This window comes from Notolabrus celidotus, chromosome 5 (assembly GCF_009762535.1).
Source record: "Notolabrus celidotus isolate fNotCel1 chromosome 5, fNotCel1.pri, whole genome shotgun sequence".
Classification (NCBI taxonomy): domain Eukaryota; kingdom Metazoa; phylum Chordata; class Actinopteri; order Labriformes; family Labridae; genus Notolabrus; species Notolabrus celidotus.
Genome location: NC_048276.1, coordinates 22,179,947 through 22,200,394, shown reverse-complemented (window position 1 = coordinate 22,200,394; position 20,448 = coordinate 22,179,947). Strand labels below are relative to the sequence as shown.

The window sequence follows — 20,448 nt, the reverse complement described above, 5'->3', positions numbered from 1 at the left end:
GCAGGGGTGTCAGATGAAAATTGTGCTGTTGAAACTTCCAGACTGTTTGATAAACAGAAGGCATCTTGCAGGAAATCTTAAATGAGGGCTTTATGGTATAGAAAACACACTCAAGCTGAGATGTTGAATTTGATGATTTACAATCAAGTAAACAGAAACAGTTAAAGCTTAAGAGCTTCCGTCTTAAAGCCAAAAAGCTTTCAGTGCAGTTTGAGGGCTAGACATGGCGGCCACTGCTCTCCTGTTTTCTGTTCATTTACATTTACTGATTATCTCGGAATAAATATTTGCCAAAGTTTACATGCTGGGTTGTGATCCATCATTTGCAATCATGCAATCAGGGCTGAGAAGGAATCAGCAGATGCAGATTTGTCATTGGGCTCATAAAGATAAGCCAGAAAGATGTAGGATGTAAAGAAAGCACAAGGGAGAACGCTGCTTTTCCTCTGAGAGACATTCATGCCCTGTTTACACTCAAAATTAACACACATCCTGGGTGATCCAATCACAAGAGGACAGCTCGAAGTGCCTTAGCTGTATTGGAAAACAAAACCACTGTCTCACTGAATCAATGTAGGATGCTTTTTGTGCTTTGTTTTTGTGCATGATAGACGTTTGACATGATTGGTAAGACATGAAATGCGCCCATTCAATTATAAGCAAATACTTCTGTAGCTGAGAAGCATTAAGTTAGGCCACAGAGACAAGTAAGTGATCTGTCACTCAGTGTAATGGTTGCAGTACATTTTTTTAGAGGATTGGCAAAATCTTAGTGTAGTCCAGGACACATTACAGACACATGTTAGGGGCGTCAGTTTGGCTTACCACCATACAAATATTAATAACCATTTGAATGTCAAGGGATACTTGTGCCACCGGGCGATTTAAGTAATTTTTTTCAATAATGGACAGTAAATATAATTAGGCAGGTATTGCCTGTGTGTGGGAAACACTGCCATGTTTACCTCTCAGTGTGTGAACCTCAATCTCTTCCTGAAAGCTGTAATCCCCTGACCAAATGATTGAGGGTAATGCATTTACAAGGCCTTGGAGTGAAACAAATAACGCCTCATGTAGCACTGTCTCTTAAGCAGAGGTGTTTGAATGAAGAGACAGCAATTTGCAGCATAATGCAACAGCTGAAGTTGGTAGCAAAGACAACTATCAGTCTTTGTTATTTACTGCAAAGACTTCTGTTCCCAACAGAACCTACAAAACCTCTGTGTGTGACAAAGATGGAGGGAGATGTCAGATGAAATCAAATGCTCAGACGGTGTCCTCATTTAAATCTGGTAAATTAGTGGACTCGTTCAAACTCAGTAGACAAACACAATAGCTGCTTCCTCTTACTAAAGCAGTATTGTAAATCTATTGAACACTCTGTCGCCTGGCCCGTCACCCAGCTGCTCATAACGTGCAAGTGTACCCGATGCACTTGTCAAACAAACCTGGGTCAGAGGAAGCAAGCTCAAGGACTAATGACTTCACTGAATTCATTTCCTTCAACCATTTTTCAAACACTACATAGTGAACAGAGGAGCCAATTAGGCCTTTCAAAACAAAACTCGGAGACGTTTTGTGACAAAATAAGCGGGGGATAATGTCCCACTATCACAACTCTACTGGGACAAAACACACAGGACAACAGGAGGAAAATCACAACAAGCAGCACTTCTACATTCAGTCTGTATCTCACTGCCAAAGAATGTCAAAACATTCAACCACTCTCTTTTCACCTCCCTTCACCATTGTCTCCATCTCCATGGAATTAGAGATAACACTACTGGAGGTTCTTTGGCAAGGCTGCGTGAACACCTCTACTCCTCCAGGGTGATGTTTTTAGTTTTGTGGGATCTGCTGAGCTATAAGCTATAAACCATGTATGCATTAAGAACTCAAAATGGATGGAGAGAAGCCACAGAGATGTTCAGAAGAGACATTTTTGGCTTTAAAAAAAGTTCATACACTCTGCATGCTCTATGCCCTTGTCTTATTGTCTTAAACTTTATGGTGCTGTAAGCCAAAGGACAACCAATGAAAGGTTTGCTCCAAAGAAGCATGTGCACCAAGCCTTCATATACATTTCAATAAATCGAAGTGTAAGATCATATGACAACAGAGTAAGGATTACAGTGCTACAGGTCCCACAAAACCAGGACCAATAGATTCAGGGACAGCTTGTTCCCTAGAGCCATCAACACTCTGAACTCTCACCATAAAACACACTGACTACACACCTCCTCACTTGCAATAAATCAATGTGCCCTGATTTAATCAGCGTGTCACAGTGCTGAACTGTGAAAGCTGTACCCCAAGAAAGATGTGTACCATGTGTCACACGAGCCACTGTTACATTAAACCTGAAACTCCAGCACTCTGGGTTTTATTGTCATTGTAGCAGTGTGATGTTGTTGCTTAATATTATTAACATGCATTTGGTAAGTGACTGAAGGGAACTGAAGGACAGACTTTGATTTTGAAGGATCTAGTTAGCATTCCAGCTGCCAGATTTTAACTTTTGTTGACCTGTTAGACAACCTCCACATATAGGAGGTTATAACAGGACATATGGAGAACTGAAGTTAAAAGAAATTTAATAACCAAATCTAGTAACTACTGGTCTCAGAAGTGTGTCTAGGAATATGTGTTCAACATTGGTGAGAATAATAATAATAATGTATTAACCCGGTCACTGACCCCTGACCAAATCAACGCTGAGGTCTGTCATCCTCAGGACTGAAACGCACACACTCACTTTGATTTTAAATTGCACTATAGCAAAGTTTTTGCACTGTTTCAATACTGTATTTTATTATTTTTATTAGCTTACTCTTTTTAGTTTTCGCTTATCTTTTTCTAGCTATGTTTATCTGTTGTTGTCGTTGCTAGGGTCTGAGAGAGAAACATAATATCAAATCCTCTGTATGTCTGTTGCATACTGCAGTTTTTACAATAAAGAAAACTTTTTGAACTTTGATAACAGGATAACTCGTGGTACGTGCTGTAGCTGTCTGCTTTCAGAGAGTTAAGAGACCGTTTAGGAGCAGCTCAAGTACCTCCTCTCAAACACCACTTCAATGTGACATTAAAGGACGCATTAGGCAAAAAAATGATGGCCTCCAACCATCAGACACAGTCAAGCAGTCTCTTTTCATCTCTTTGTTTTGTTAATATCCAGCAAGACCAACATGACCTGCAGCTCAGCAAACTTTTTCCTGGCAGGGCATAGGACCACAGCGATATAGCAGGGGAACATCTGAAACTGTACTAGTGTACACCAAAGAAATAAAAACAACTGAGGACAGCTGGTTCATCTTCTTCACTGTCTTCTTGGCTTCTTTCAGACCAGACAAGGGGCCAGGCTCTGCTTCTATCTGAGCCTGGAAGACTCGAGACCGCTGATTGATGATGTGTGTTCCCCCTCTTCATCTCTCCATCGGAGAGGTGGAGTGTTTGCGAGGACACATCACCATGTTCCTCACACGATGGCTGTTGTCAGCCGACTGAAGAGCAGGCTGTGGATTCGCTGACAAATTACCGTCATTTATCAAGAAGAGCTGTGCATTCTTAGCAAAAGCAGTGCTCATCCATTTCCATTAAAGCAAGAAGAAAAGACACTTTCTGGGCCAAGACAGAGTGGGGGCAAGTTGGGTGAGAATATATGATACTTTGGTGTCCTCTGTGGACATTTTTCACGTGTAATTGACACTAACACCAAAATCTCTGGAAGAAGGGGTGTTGAAACTAAAAAACAAAAGGATAACACTGTACATCTCCCCTCTACACGATAAAAAAGTCAATATATTAAGGATTGACAGCTTAAAAACATATATGTAATGTATAATATACGACTGCATGCATCTATGTAAGTGAGCTGACCATAAAAGCAGAGTCTAAGCACAAAGCTCTCCACCTGAACGCTTCCAAAACTTAATGCATTTCAAAAAAAGCCAAGCTCAGCAGGTCAGAGGCGGAGTGGGGGGTTGGAGGATAATCCCTGTTGGAGTGTACAGTATCTGATGAATCATTCTGCAGTACATAATCATAAACCATGTGCATATGAGTCCACTGAGCCAAGGAAAGACTCGGGGGTGACGGGGGTGAGGAGTATGTGGGAAGAAGGGGGATCAATGTAACTGTTTTAAACTCTGCAGAGTCCCACTAGCTGCAAGGATGTGGAAGAAAAGCTTCTATAATAGAAGAAGCAAGAGCAGAGGTCATAAAAGTTGTGATCCAAACTGGGATTTTTTCCCCTGCAAGTCAGCCGAGAGGAAACAGTATTCCCTCATATCAACGTAAGCGGTGACCACATCTAAATGAGGGAGCACTGTTTAAGTTCAGCTTTGGCACGCGTCTTTTTCTTGACACAGCAAAGCTCTGTGACGCATTCCTGCCCCCCAATTCGAATCTTACAGTCGGAAAATGTAAGTGGAAGTCATCGTAATAACAGGATTCTTATCTTATTTTGGAAGTGTCTAACTTCAACCATCCAGATGTACATGTATTTAGCTAAAACTAGGTGCAATTACCGGTGTGTTGTTTTGGAACAGGACTCCAGTTTACAGTGGGTTTCCCTCGGGGGAAGCCCTGATTATTCTAAAAAGCAGTGTTTACATTTGACCACATTTAAATTTAAATGTTCAACAGTAAGCCTGTGTTTGTAAACAGATGCCAGACCTGCAGTGTGTCAGCTCAAGCTCCTGATTACTGTACCAGGGTCCCCTTCTGACAAACAACTTACTCAGCAAATCTCTGTCTCCTCCTTGTTGCAGGGAATTGAACTGCAGCCATTTTCTAAAGGCAACATCAGCATTACTTTCACTCTGATCACAAGTAGGACACTTTGGTGAATTATCTGACGTAATTTTGGATAGGTAGCTTAAAATGTGCTGTATATTCTCTCTTTTGTACCAAAGAAATGCATCTGAGTTTAAAGGCCGTGTGACTTTAGATGAAGCTGGATGCCAGTAGAGCTTCCCTGATAAGGGGCTAAAATGTTTCCTTTCCTGTGGCACCCCCTGCTGGAATACAAATGCTCAAGACAAATACAGCAGATCACACAGTAGCAGATCCCATGCACACAAGTAACAAAAGATCTAGCTGGAGAAAAAGTCATTTGAGGTTAAAATTAGTCAAATCTCCTGAAAAATGTTCTGTGTGTGCAGACTTCAGTACGCAGACACTCCAAACATCTCTGTACTTGATGAAAGTTAGGTCCTAATGATGTGATGAACAGTTACAATTTTGCTGAATGGAGTGAATCTTACCGAAGCAAAGAGAAAACACTGTAGGAGTTCCTGACTGAACTCTGGTCGACCTGAAGCAGACTGTTTTTCTTCCGCTCCGACTGGTCCTGAAACAGCCACATGTCAGTGTTTGAGAGCAGAAGCCAAACAGTGTTGACAATAAGGCTAATGAGATTAGAGGTGGATATTTCATTATGATGCTCTGAAAAATGGGCTGTAGGCCATACCTTATGATCAAAGTCAGCTGCATAGTAGCCATCATTCAAACCAAAGATGATCTCATTTGGATTTCTGGATCGAATCTGTGGACAGAGCAGCATGCGGCAGAGAATCATTCAGAGACAGAGAACAAAGGACAGCAGGAGTCTGGATGTGCATGAGACGCTTCTATCTGTTTAAGAGCTTTGAAAATTGTCTCACTGTGAAGGAATGGCAATAACCCTCAGTCTTTTACTACATGTCGCATTTTCATTGGGCTATTTCTCAGAGAGAGGGGCTTCAATGTGCAAAACTTCTTTCACAAAGAGCTTAGAAGAGTTAATTACTTCTTTAAACACTAAACACTGAACATACGGGACTAATTCAAACTCAGAACAACATGCTCACGCTGCAGACATCTCATATACACACAGTTTTAATGCCTAGCACTAATTGGTCAGAACACTGAATCAATGAAATGTGGGTTTCAGATCATTTGTTCTTATTTCAAAATCATGTAACCAGTTAACAGCTCTACAGTACAACAGCCAATAACTTAACCAGCACTGCCATAGATTCACACTGTAAATAAAGACTAGTCAGTTAAACAAGTTACTATTGTTTTCATGACGGTAAGGCTGAGGTGCTGGTCATAAGTTATGTCTAAGCTGTAGTGCAGCCACTCGCCACTAGCCAGTGCTGTAGCTCCAGTTAAAGGGGAAATAATCCTCTACTACCAAGATGTAAACAAGCACAGACAATGAATTGCAAAGTGCTCCATACACTAGTGTTGCTTATTTTCATGATAAGCTTTAAAGTCTATGAATGTAAAAAAAATAAAAAATTTAACAGACCAAATCACAAAAAGGCCACAATGACGAATCTAAATGACTTCTGTTGTCTATTAAGAAATGTGAGAAAGACAGTAAATCTTTGCATTTAAGAGGCAACCAAAAAATGTGTGATATTTTGTTTGGAGAATGACTTAAACATCGACATATCATCAGAAAAGTTGGTGCTTAATTTTCTTAATTTAATATAATTTATAGCCACTGCAGCTCTGGTGTTTCTGATGATAACATTTACCACTTCAATGTTCATCTTCATATTCCCTCAGACAAACGCAACATCCCTTCTTCATTGTCCCCTGGATCCATGAAGAAATTGGCTGCAGGTCATTCAAATTCATAGCCCCATCTGATTGGAATAATCTACCCCCTTCTAAATCCATCACCTCCATCCACTGCTTTAAATCAAATTTGTTTTATCATTCAAAAACAAGCTGTGCCTGTTTCTGACGTGTGTTAATGTGCTTTTTTGATGCTTTTTCTTTGTTGATGCTGTCTATTGTCAAGGTTTTTGTTTAATGGTGGGGTGCTGGGTGGGTCCAGGAGTGAGTAATGGTGATGGAGAGCTGTCTGTGTTTGTTGTGATTTACTGTTTTGTGTGTATTAATTTGCTTCGTGTTTTGTTGGGACCCCCTTGAAAATGAGATGCTGCATCTCAAGGGGCTATCCTATATATAAATAAATTACACACTTCTGAAAATGGAGACTTCGTCGTACACACAAGAAGAAAATTGCAAACTGAAGTGATGTCTAGCCAGAATCATGAAAAATTAATGTTGATGAAAAACATATCTACTGCACAACATTTTCATTTGTTTTAACAAGTCAAAACTCAAGATTCTGTTTATTTTTATTTTCCTGATTTATCTGCAAACACTGAAAACACAAAACGTTGTTCTCCCTGCCCACAGCAGTGTAACAGAACAAATATGTAAACATATCTGAAAATCCACTGAGCCCATTGTATCAGTAACTGCAGCAATGCCTCATAATATGTGTTATTGATGCTCTAATAGACATAGTGTGTGACTTATTACTAAAGTCCGGTACAGACAGATGGTTTCATTTTTAGTGTTAAGTTAGTTTTTGAAACTTAAATCAGCAGAGGTTTGAGTTTTGTGTTGAGTTGAGTTTTTCTAAAATCTAAAATGGGTTGTTTAACAACAATTCTAACCCCTGATGCAGCCTGTACACAACCCCTAACATACTGGGTTCTCAGTGAAAAAAATTATATCTCATACCGTAGACTGCACAAAAGAATTGGAAAAAGTCTTGGTTTCAAAAGTGAAGCCAAGGAAGCTGAAGAAGTGTCTTAAACCTGTGTTTATTCTAAAGGCCAGCTGGGGGAGACTTTACTTTTTTAGAAAGAGAAGTCAGACTGTACATGAATCTACTGAGTATGATCTTATCTTAGTTAATTTAGAGTAAGATGGACATTAAAGGGTTACTGGCTATCTGTGAGTGATATGTCAAAGAAGGCTGTCTTTACCTGCCACTGTGGCTAAACTTAACATTTCAACCAGCCACCTTTTTTTGGTCTCCAAACACTGAATCAGTGAAAGCAGGGAAAATATCATGTAACCCTAGTCTCCAGCTCTTCATAAATAGTATTCATTGATACACGCAGGTGGCAGGTGACACTAAAACCTAGGCTGCAAAACACCATGATGTAGAATGCCAAAGTGCAAAACTGATGCTTTAGATCAGAGGTCCACAAACCCATGGGTGATTTTACTGCATCCACTTCTTTGTTCCACACATATGAAGTTGACTATTATTATTTCTATATGTGTAGTTACTGACCTGCTGTCCTGTGTATCTGAGGCCATCCAGATTGACCTTCCATTCTATGAGGAGCTGATATTGTTCCTCCTGTCCTCCCCAGATCCTCACCACGAAGCATGACACTGAGGTGTCCAGGAGGTCCGGCAGCATGCCAAAGTCCAGACTCCGCCAGGTTGGATTCTGACACAGACACACACATTAGGATTAGCCAACACATGGGGAGATGAATCGTATGTGTAAACTCGTTCTCAGTCATGATGAAACAGAGCAAAAGGAACTGAAGGGACTGTTTATGACAGACAAGTCAAGAAATATGGTGCTTGTGTTTTTTTACGTGCATGCTAAGAGTTTAACTGAAGGCTGTCAAATTGAATGTCATAATGTGATTCCTATCCGCTGGATCATAATTAAATCATCCTGGTTTACATCAACCCTAAAGTCTGATCCCTGCTTTGGTTTGTGCTCTGTCCTTTAACTCCCAGACTGTCAGCACTGAGGACTGGTTCTGCAAAGCACTGCAGTCATTTACATCATTCAATTATGTACCATTTCCCTCCATCAGAGTGAAAATCTCTGGCTCTGTGGGTCACATTCAAGGACACGCAGAGAGGGAATGTCAAAAGCAGAAGTGCACTCCAGTAGGGGGGGGTAGTAAGAGTTGGTAGCGGAAGCAAAGAGAATACAACTGCATAAAAACAGGAAGAGCAACAGGAAACGTTTCTCTGGACAAATGATGACAGGAGGAAGACAGAAACTAGAGAACAAATGTCAGCAAAAGGAGGTAAAATTCAACAGGAGAAAGTCAGGCTGAGAGATGACAGGAGTCATGACTCCTGCAGAGCATTATAGAGACTGTCTGCCTGGGGTACTGAACAATGCGCCTGGAAAGCAGCTTAGGTCAGCTCATGACTTGGCAGAGAGCCCAACAGTAATGGCTTGCTATCCTTGGCTGCTTCTGTAGCTTTGTGCAGAGCTGCATCAGCCACGCTAATAAGAGAAACAGCAGCCTAATGGTCACCTGGCAATATTCAGCAGAGTCATTCACATCACTGAGTGATGCTGACAAAGCAAGAGACAGCTGGGAAACAAAATAGCGTTAATCATTCATTGATGCATGTTCTACTGTAAAGCTGATGTTAAGTGGAACAACAACTCCACATGTGGTTCAATGTGTGAGAGGCAGACGTGCTGTAGGTAGAAATGCTGTAGACTTTGGCTTCAAAATGGAGGAAGCTTGTGTTCCCTCAATATGGCACAGCACAAAAGAAGATGTGTGCTAACACTGCATCAGCAGCGTGTTGGTAGTGACAACATCCTGAACCTTTGCCAGGAGGAAGACAAAACGAACATGAAGGTTTAATAGGGTTTACTCACCAGTGAATCCCGGATGACTTCACTCTTGTAAAAATCTAAAAAAAAAAACACATTAAAGGAGGCTGATCAGGTGACTCCAAAAACACACAAGACAACAGCTGGGTTACATCTCACCTGAATATTAATTCATACAAGTTCAGTTCAGCTTTAATTTGTGAATTTAAACCACATTTCTGCAAAATACACAAGACCAGAATTGTTTTGAGCTAAAACAGATTTTGTAGTGTATCACAAAGATATGACTATTTCTTTGCTCACCACACACCTGTTTTTTTAACATCAGCCAACATAAGTCTTGTGTTTTATTTTAAAGACACTTATTTATGCGAAAGTAAATCTCAATCTGCTCTCTTTTCACAACCAAATATGTAAGTGATACTGCTTTGTCCACAGGGGGCGCCAAAATTAACACAAACAGAAAGTGCCTCAGAGGAGTTTTACATTGTTTGATATGAAAAAACCTGGCATAAAAGCCCAAAAGTATGACCTAATAATATTTATATGTGGGAATATGTGCCTTGAGGGTGTTTTAGAGGGTACCTCAGACAAAAATTACTGTGAGCACAACACATACAGTGATGAAGCAGATCATGTAAACAGAATATTCTGTCTGTGAAGGCCTGAGCAAGCCTTGAAAGATGTCACAGATCTTATTGAGACCTGGAATATTCAAATGGCATTCTGGTTCAAGCAGCATTCTTTAGACATGTGTACAACATATTCAGAATACAAGCCTAAATTGGGCTTTTTACTGCAGTTTGAAACACATGGCCTCATGCCTGTTTGCAGTCAGCTCTGTACACTGAAAATATTAACTAGCCAATAGTTTGCAGGGCTGGATATAATTGAAGTATGTATGACCGCATGTAAACAGAAATATTAGCAGCATATTGACTTTATAAGCAATGTTAACAGCTAAGACAGAACACATTGTTTTTTAGAATGAAGGCCAAAACACAAATATGTGGGAGCGTAAACAAGTTTTTGTCTTCTCACTGAGACTATTTCTGAGGAAGATTAATTGTTATCACACTGTTGACATTATAAAAGCAGCAGGATTTTCCAGTTCTTATGAACCAGTTTTTGTTGTTTCTCTGTCAAATTAACTCAAATGATGACCACTCTGTGTGAAAAAGGCCCTTTTGTTATTTGGAAAACATGATTTTGGAATTTGTATGGTCAAAGTTAACATATATATGGTATAAAACAGGCCAAGCAAGCGCTGTCACCCACTATCAGCTCCATAAGAATCAGTGACACGGCTGAGGATGTGTGTGGAAAGGGTGTTGACACCGACCTCTAGATATTCGGTCGCCTACACAGAGGTGGAGGGTGAAGTAAGTGTCCAGCAGTGGAGAACCATTCTTGTTGACAATGTTTCTGGCTGCGATGCTCCGGAGATGACGCAACCGTCTCTGTTTGTCATAGGGAAGTACAAAAGGAGACAGAGAGAGAGAGAAAGAGAGGAGAGGGTGAGAACAAATAACTGACATCAGAGCTGTTGTATTCAGTTTCATTCTGGTCATGTGATGGCCGCTGGCAACTACAAATAATAAGTTATTCTGAGGACAGTGAATCCCATGTGAGTCCTGGGAGAGGTAAAGAGATTAGCACAGAGATCAACATAGTATTGAATAGTTTAATATATAAAGAGCCTAAAACGGTTGTTTCACACAAGCTGTGAGAGTCTACAACAAGTCAGCAGTTCAAATAATAAAGGCATGACATCTCCATGGTATAATAAGTAGCCAGTTAACTCGCCAGGCGTGCTCAGTCATGACAGTCACATGAGACATTTTAAGCCCTAAAATGATTTTCTACACAGTCTAGAAATCTCAACAAGCTAACTATAGAAACAGCAGTGTTATCAACATGTGACTTAGCAGCCACAGTTAAAGTTGGTATCAGGAGTGTAGGAAGATATCAATATACTTAACTACCTGCTTATTACTTTGTGATATTGGAATTGCCTCACACTAAAAACTAGTCATCTTACCAGTTCAACTTTAAACAGCATAGTGGCATAGATGCAAAAGGCTTTTTAAAAAATGAATACCTGCACCATATCAAATGACTGTGTCCACAATATATCAGTGCAGAGAGATGTTTGTATCTGTATTTTCTATCTGTTATAGTTCTATACTCATTATTAATGCACAGGCCCAGAGTTCTGATGCAGACCACAGGCTAATCAAACGGCATGACTTATTGAAGGAATTCACTGCATTATTCAGCTGCACACAGAGTCCATCTTTTTTTAAGAATATCATTAGGTTACCATGTGAATGATTCTGCTTTAAAACCCTACAGTTAATTGAAAACAGTGGATTTCATATTGTTTTATGACAGGGACAAAAAAACATCCAGAGGAACATCTCCTGCCAAATTACGTTAATTTGCAAAAGGTTAGAAACATGTCTGGGAATAAAAAGAGCATCCCAGAGGCTGAGTTTCTCAGAGGTAAATATAAGAAGAGGTTTATGTCTGTGAAGGTTCTCAGTCATCAGGGTCATGGTGATCCAAAGCTTGATCTGTAGGGCAACTGGACTGGTAGAAATTCTCGAAGACGTTTCACCTCTACTCCGAAAGGCGTCTTCAGTTCTGACCAGACTAGGGAAGAGCTTGAAGATATAAGCCTCTAACAGTCGTGGGTGTGTCCAGGTTGTCACAAAAGGACTATATGTGAAGAGGTTCACCACTCTGTGACCGACTGTGAGAAAGAAAGAATGTCCCTCAGCTTAAATCATCTGTAGATTTCATCATCTACAGTCCATTATAGTATATAAAGATTCAGAGAATCTGGAGAAATTCTACAGAAGCAACAAGGCTCAAAACCAATACTGAATGGCCTGATCTACAGGTCCTCAGGCAGCAGTGCATTAAAAACAGAGATTACTCTGTAGTGGAAATCACTGCATGACCTTAAAATCACCTAAAAAAAACCCTTTGTAACAGTTTGTCCCTGCATCCACATATGCTAGTTTAAACTTCCCATACAAAGAGAATACCATTTATATGCATGATCAAGAAATGCCAGCAACTTCTCTGGGTCTGATCCCGTTTAAGATGGACTGGTGGTCTGACGAATCAGAGTTTTGCATTCTTTTAGGAAATCATGGACAGCACATCCTCTGTTCTAAAGATGCTATGGCAGGGCTATTCAGTTAAATATTTGGTCGGGCTGGATTTTCAGACTAAGGACATGAGCTGGGCCAGACATTTTTAGCAGACAGTGAGCAAATTTAACCATTTAAAAGAAAAACAAATAGATAAGATAACAAACACAATGGGTGTTTATTAATGTATTGCTACATCCAAAAGGGCATAAACACAATAAAAGAGCAGCACTTGTCAGTGTTAGTAAAAGATGTTTTTCTTGATGGATCCAAGTCACAATCACTCTGCAGTTGCTTTCAGGCCACTCGAGGGTTGCTTTCGGGCCGCATGTGGCCTGCAGGCTGCTAATTGAATAGGGCTGTGCTATGGAGATGCATGGGATGTACATCTGAGAAGGCTCCATTAATGCTGAACAATATGTACAGGTTTTTGAATGGCCGATGCTGCCATGTAAGTGTCTTTTAATCAGTGTAGACCTTTCATGTTTCAGCAAAACAATGCCAAAGCACATTCTGCATGTATTACAACAGCATGGATCTGTAGAAAAAAGAGTCCAGATGCTAAACCTAGCCTGTCTGCAGTCCTGACCTATCATCCATTGAAAACATTTGGCACATAATGAAATTAAAAATAAGAGAAAGAAAACTTGAACAGTTAAACGGTTCAAATTCTATATCAGGCGAGAACAGGAAAACGTTTCACTTTCAAAATCCTGAGACTCGTCTTCCCGTTTCCCAATGTTTATAGAGTGTTAGAAGAAGAACTGATGCAACATGAACATTCCCTTGTCCCAACTTTCAAATGTATTGCTGGAATCAAATTTAAAATTAGTATACACTTTTCAGTTCAGTTTCAACATAAGTTGTCTTTGTGCTATTTTCATTGGGCTTCACTGATTAACAATCTGTCTAATTCTGTTTTTATTAACATTTTACTTTGGCCTAAATGGTCTGTTTTCCTTTTTTTCCTCACAACTATTTTTAATTTTGGGGGAAATTAGTTTGGTTGTACTGGTTATCAACTTAAAAACAGAGGTGATAAAATTAATCAACAAAGATTGTGCATTGAGAATTTTAAAAAACAATCCAGTGAAAGTCCAGTAAATCTTCGTAGCTTGAATATTAATTCAAAAACCTGCTTTGTTAAGTAATGTGTTTTCTGAATCACAAGAAGCACAGGGATGCCATTTGGAGAGTTTCTGTTTCAGGAAACCACTTCACCATCACACAACGTCTCCCCTGACCAGCAGGCCTGGCCTCTGTCCTGCACCCATACTGCACCTAAATCTGAGTCATGGGATTCCCTATAAGATTAAGGGCCTCAAACAAAAATGCTGATTGTTTTATAAAGGGACTTCTAATCCCCCTCCCTTTAACATGCTCCTTCTGTATGGGGCCAATGTGGACCACAGGCGGAGAGAAATGGGTTTAAGAACACTTGTGAAGTAAAAAGCTGTTGTGGTAGGTCAAGCTCTCCAAATTAAAACTAGGCCAACATTAGACGCTTTATTGTAGAGTAAAAGCTTAACTACAGATCAAAGTTGGGACCACTAGTAGCTGATCACTGTCATACCATGATCAAAAGTCTCATAATAGCATGCGGCAAAGTGATTAGCTGGTCACAAGTTGCTCAAATTTTTCAATTTCACATTAAGAAACTTAAAACAGTCTGATTTGATTTAATCATCCTGAAAAACATTATTGATGTGATGTTTTTGATCTGTTGTTCCGTGTTTCTAATATAAAGTCCATCTTTATTGATTTCTTCAGCCAGCTGTACCGAATAAACTGTCAGCTGACTTTAAGTCAAAGTTAGGACAATGCAATGTTTGATTCATGTACGCAATCACCAATGTCTGGAGGAAGTTTATCTGTTCAATGCATTTGGAAAGCAAGGTTTGAAAAAAAAGAAACATATCTGAGTTGGGAAAACAGAACAAACAGTTTTCACACTGACAAAACCGGTTAGCTTTCTCAAACCATGGGTGTCACAATGTCATGGCTGCTTTGAGTAAACATGCACTCTAACAGAGATCCCATGTGTGCTTTTGGGTGATACATTAACTTAAAAGATGCAACAAATAAAGTCATTTCAAGTCAGCAATTTTATTCACATTTACCAAACACCATCAATTAGGCACTTACATTTTGGGGTAAATATCTGAAAACCTTAACATCTTTTAGACTTCCTTAAAATATATGTAAATAGGGTTGCAAAATTCTGTGAATTTTCAAAGTTGGAAACTTTCCATGGGAATTAACTGGAATTTATGGGAATAAACAATAAAAAATATTTTAGCATAATCCTGATTTCATGCAAGTACAGTTGATTATATCTATGCTATTCCTCAATCACATGCACATATCAAACTGCTTACTGCAGGGCTATTGAGACCACGTCCCCTACATGCACTGTGCATTCCTCCATCACATGCACAGATGATTTCTAGAATCCTGCAGAGGGTTTGAGGAAAGATGTTTTTTATTTGCATGTTGAACAGGACATTTTTGGAAGGATTGGGGCTCTTTTCATTTAACATTTTGAATGGGACTTTGTTGGGATTGCATTTTTGTTCATTTTTGAATGGGTTGGGTCAGGGGGGTGAGTAATATTATATTATATTATATTATATTATATTATATTATATTATATTATATTATATTTCCATTAAATTATCCTAAATTACCCTCAAATTTACTGGAAATTTTCAACCCCTTCACAACCCTATATAAACCAAAGGGAAATTCTCAAATTTTCAATAAGTGACTATTTTTGGATTGTATAGTACATGTTTTGTATCATGTACCAATGTTGCACTGATATGACAAAGCAAAGGTACACAGAAGACTTTGTTGTACACTATCCATCAATTCTCATGCACACCAATGTCAGTTCAGCTGTCATACTTAATATGCTAGAGACAGTCATAGAGTATTGTTAAAACTAGACTGGCACTTTAGCTTAGAAACAAACACCTGAGGCCTCAAAATTGCAACCATTTTGGTCACTCCCAAAATGTAATCTTTTGGACCTCAACATTTATTTGGGATAATTTTTGCAAGTGTAAATAATTGTGATGGTGCAACCTTGTATTTTCATTTCCTTATAATATGTTCGCTAATACAGTGACCAGTGGTTGATAAGACATGCCAGCTAAGAGGCACAGTGTTTTGACCCCAGTCAAGAGTATACCACTCAACAAACATTACTAATCAACCACTGTTCCATTCAATCCAACGCTTACATAACCAATCAAATGTCAGCCTCACAGCCTTAACTTTCAAAGCTGATTTTTGATTCGTTTACATCAGCCTTCAAGCACTCTGTTCCTTGCACTGCCCTTGTGAAGTGTGAAGCACAGAGAGCTGAGTAAAAAATCAGTAGAGCTGAAGAGAGAAGATGACGATAGCGCTTGTAGGCGGCCTACAAAATGTAACCCCTGAAGTTGGTGATGGTGATGTTGGTGAATGCGAATACACCAGCAGCAGAGAAGGTTCACAGTTTTCAGAGAGAGACTTTGAATGGCCGTGTTATGAAAATGGCACAATGCACTGTGTCCACTGTTAAGTCTGTACGAAAGTTGCAAGTAACACTTTGCTCGCCACAGAATCTACACATTTTAAGAGCAAGAGCTTGACCAAACACAGAGAGCGTGCCAATAGCAGTGTTGTTTTTCAGTTCAAATTGAATATGTAAATTGGAGCTGTGGTGCTCTTTCATTTTCTGTGGGTGCTTAGACAAATTAATATTATTATGTAGTGTAGCCTAAATAGTATTTGCTTGACAAGTCTGTGCTACCTTGTTTAATTTAGATCATGCTGCCATATATCAAAACAAGCCATGTTTAGCACTTGAAATGTGTCTTTAAGTTGCTTTAAATTAACAAGACTTCATCAAAAACTCAGATTAATACACCCTTGCTTTCTTTTCTTGGTGTATCTTTTGTTATGGAGAGCTGGTAAACAATATGGCAGGAACAATGATTTAGATTTATGGAGACAAGAAGGAGTGATTAGACAAACTTGAATTATTTCAACGAAGAAAGTTCTAGAAGAGCACAAATCAGAACCAATTTACCTCCATTGTACTTGCATGACCACACAGGATCAGACAAAGATACTTTAAACTCCAGTCACACTAAACTGAAAATATTTCAGTGGAAAAAACCACAGGTATTTTTATTTTTATTTTTAGTGAACTGATACTTCAACACCAAGTGTTTCACAGATATCATCTTTAGGACGAATTAAAGTGGAAGCCCAACAATAGAATCATGTACTGATAACTCTGACTGAAAAGGCCAAAGAGACGATGAAGTCTGAACTTCATGCTTAGTCAGTAACACCCTCACTGTGAACGGCAGCAGTATGCAAGACGCAGCATGACAGCGATATGAAAGGATGTTGCTGCTTGTGCAAGAGATAAGGCGTTCGTGATATGTCAAGAAAATTGCAACACAGGAGAACAATTTTCATTATTGTAATGAAGTTCCAACATAAACAGATACTAAAAATCTGCATGCTAAACTAAAGCGTAATAGTTTCTGCCTCTTGACATGTTTAAATACTGACTGTATTTGTAAAGTTAGCATTCTGAATTGAAAATAAGATCAAATAGCAGAAGTCCTCTTCTTTTTTACCCTGAGGTCTTCATTTACTACATTTACAGTTAGTTTAAAGGCTTGTGTGACTTGGGGCGGCACAATTGATTGCATTTTCATTGCTATCACAGCCTGGGCCTTTACAATGAACATCACTAAAGTCTGGATGTGTCAGACTTAAAATGAAAATAAATATGTGTTAAAGAGATATACTTTCTCACTCGTATGTTTTACCGTTTTGAATAGGGGCCTGGGTATGAAGACCATGCTTTCACACCATGTCGATGCAGTGAGATGATGGTAAGCTATAGCTACACAGGTTATGTGTAACATAGAAACACATAGAAACTGTGAGAAAAGGCTAATATGCACTCTAATTGTGTTTATTTACCACACTTCATCTCAATATCACAATATTCATCCATGCTATCACAAATCACATGTTTTTCAAGTTGTGCAGACCCTCTGTGGGTACTTGGCTCATGGAACCATGGCTCCATCTGATTAGCATGTGTACATAAAAGGTTTTCTGTTATTCATTGTAAATCAGGCAGTCTTTAGTGGTGTGCTCATTGCATATATATACATGTTATGGTTGTGAAGACATTGTGATGACATTGGTGCAGCCCTGGATAAAGTGGACCAACAGTTTGACAGCTTCCTTAACCATCCTGTTATATTGTGGTTCAAATTCACCCTTTTTAAAGTTCAAAAATCCCCCCAAAAATTGTTACAAGTATTTTTTTCAGTATGAAACTTCTTCTGCTTGGCTTAATAAGTGAAACCAACAAATAAAATGAAAATGGTTGATTTCACATATTTGCAACCCCTCATGCATGTTTATAGATATACTGTTGGTGGGTCAATCTGACCCAGTCAAAGTGGAGGCTAAGAGAAGTGTCAAATACTAGTTGTTTCTTTGCAACTGTGTGACATATTTCACCCCACTCATACACACACGGACACACACACCCTTTTAACATGATTGTTTTTAGTAAAAAAAAGTGAGATATCCTCATTAAACCATGATCTGTTAGAATTAAAGAACACCATTGCACTAAATATTGATTTAAGTGGTTCGTAATAGAGTTAATAATTAGATTAAAAGAATGTTTATTTGGATTTTTTTGGGGTGCTGACACTATTGGATAATTAAATATGCCCTGCGTTAAATTGACCCAGGAACATTATTGCTGTACCTGAGAAACGAACATAACAGGAGGGTTAAGCTAACATGTTGTCACACCTATGCTGTGTTTGTGGAGCAACACACCGTACAGGTTCTCTACAGTAGAAGAATAACAAAAGGAAGTTTTGTGGAAGATGCAAGTCAAGAAATGCCTCACTGGATGCTATTTGTAGATCAGATGAAGGCTCTCCAAGTAATACCACAATACAGAAACAATCACATGATTGTCAGTCCTATAAAAAACATGGAAGCATGGACAGCCTGTCTCATTGCAAATCAGATCTACCAGTAGTATAACTTTGGACTGAAATAAAGCTGCAGGGTTTGGTGGGTTTCCCCGATGAATGAACTGCAAAGTTTTGCACACCTTGTCCCACTGAATGAATGAATGAATGAACCCACAGATGAGGCATTTTAAAGCTTTAGAGAGACTTTACTGATCGTACATTTAATACGTTTACTGTGTAGACAATGTCCGAATGACAATAAAGATGAAAATATACCATGACAGTCATGCCATATGCTGCCCTGAACCTTAAGCTGAGCTGTCACAACGCAAAGTTGCCAGTAGCACTAGCATAGTAGCTTCACACACAGTCAAACATGAACAAGTATTCAGATTCAAAACACGGCACAACATTGGAAAGGCTAGGCTGAAATAGCCTTACTCCAGTCTGGCTTGTTTACGGGTGTCAGTCCAGATCCAGGTCCTCCAATGTCCAGTAAGCTAGCTAACAGCAGGCTAGCAGCTGTTAGCTAACTAGCTTAACTGGCGGGCCCGTCGTGTTGAACTGCGGCTGTAAACTAGTTCTTAACACTCTGGACCCACCGAGGACACGTTCTCCTACGTTCATTAACATCACTTTATGAAGACACGCTGTGGGAAGTTGTATTTACCTGCTGGGATGTGAGCTCCACATGAAGGGCTCGGGAGGAAGAAGCTCCAGAGTTGGTGACAGAGGCGGCGGGGATGGAGAGAACCCGACCGGTGATGGAGTTCATCCTCCTGTTGGCATCTAGTGGGTCCCCCTCATTCAACGAAACATCCCATCTATGACATCCAGGACCCTCTGTTCAAAGTTATTAAAGCTCCAAGGAACCACCAGAGGCATGCAGGCGCGGGTGTCTGTGTGGGCAAAGCGCTCCGACAGCTGTCAGCTAACCAACGGGACGTAAACAAAGTACGGGCTCTTCGCTACACTTGGGTCGGAAATCCGTCTCCGGTTGGGAGGCGCGGCATCCAGGCTGCTGATTGGCTGACACTGACGTCTGTCAGGAAAAGGCGGGACTGGCCATAGACTACCCGTGCTTCTATTGGTTACATGATCTGTTTCTCATCCCGGATGGGGCGGGTCACCGCTCAAATCTGTCAAAGCTGCAGAAAATGAGGAAGTTACATAGTACAGCGTGACATGCAGGTGACACTTACACTGTTATATTGTTTCAGCCTTTAACACTCGGTCTACCAGAATTCTGCATCTACTACAATGACCATGGCATTCATTTTGACTGCTCAGACATTATTTGGATATAATTTTGATAATCAATAAAAAGATCTAAGAATAAATTGATTGAATAGGTTAAAAAAAACTACGGAAGAGGATTAGGGCCACTGAAAAAAAAAAAATAAGGTCAAACATTTTTTTTTAAATTTTTATTCTGAGAAAAAAGTCAGAATACTGAGATTGAAGTCAGAATTCTGAGAAAAAAGTCAGAATTTTGAGTTAAATCTCAGAATAATAATTAAAAAAAATGTTTTGACCTTAATTAATTATTTTTTTCAGTGGCCCTAATCCTCTTCCGTAAAAAACACATCATGACACAAAATAAAAATGATAATAAATGAGTTTTTTATTTTTTTAATTCATACCATCATAACTTCTCTGAAATTACACATGCAAACTCGAACTGAATCCATTTTCTTTGTGAAATAAAAAAAATGTTTCCTGTCTTGAAAATGGGTTGGTGTCATCATAACCCTTAACAATGAAAAATGTAGCATACAGGGAAATATGACACCCCTTGTAAAAAAAAAAGGATGCAATCAATTTGTCTGCTATGGTCATTCGAGGAAGTTATACTCAGATTTTT

The 20,448-nt window shown here is 39.4% G+C and overlaps 1 protein-coding gene across 1 annotated transcript in view; it reads right to left on the bottom strand.

Moving 5' to 3' along the window:
- The window catches only part of uvrag (UV radiation resistance associated gene), a 137,029-nt gene extending 117,316 nt beyond the window's left edge, over positions 1 to 19,713 (bottom strand). The window contains exons 1-6 of the mRNA XM_034683455.1: positions 19,255 to 19,713; positions 10,749 to 10,866; positions 9,452 to 9,486; positions 8,096 to 8,257; positions 5,474 to 5,548; positions 5,268 to 5,353 (exon numbers count right to left, since the gene is read on the bottom strand). Coding sequence (XP_034539346.1) covers positions 5,268 to 5,353; positions 5,474 to 5,548; positions 8,096 to 8,257; positions 9,452 to 9,486; positions 10,749 to 10,866; positions 19,255 to 19,359 — 581 coding nt within the window. The 5' untranslated portion in view covers positions 19,360 to 19,713. The remainder of the gene's footprint in view (positions 1 to 5,267; positions 5,354 to 5,473; positions 5,549 to 8,095; positions 8,258 to 9,451; positions 9,487 to 10,748; positions 10,867 to 19,254) is intronic.
- Between the last annotated feature and the right edge of the window lie 735 nt (positions 19,714 to 20,448).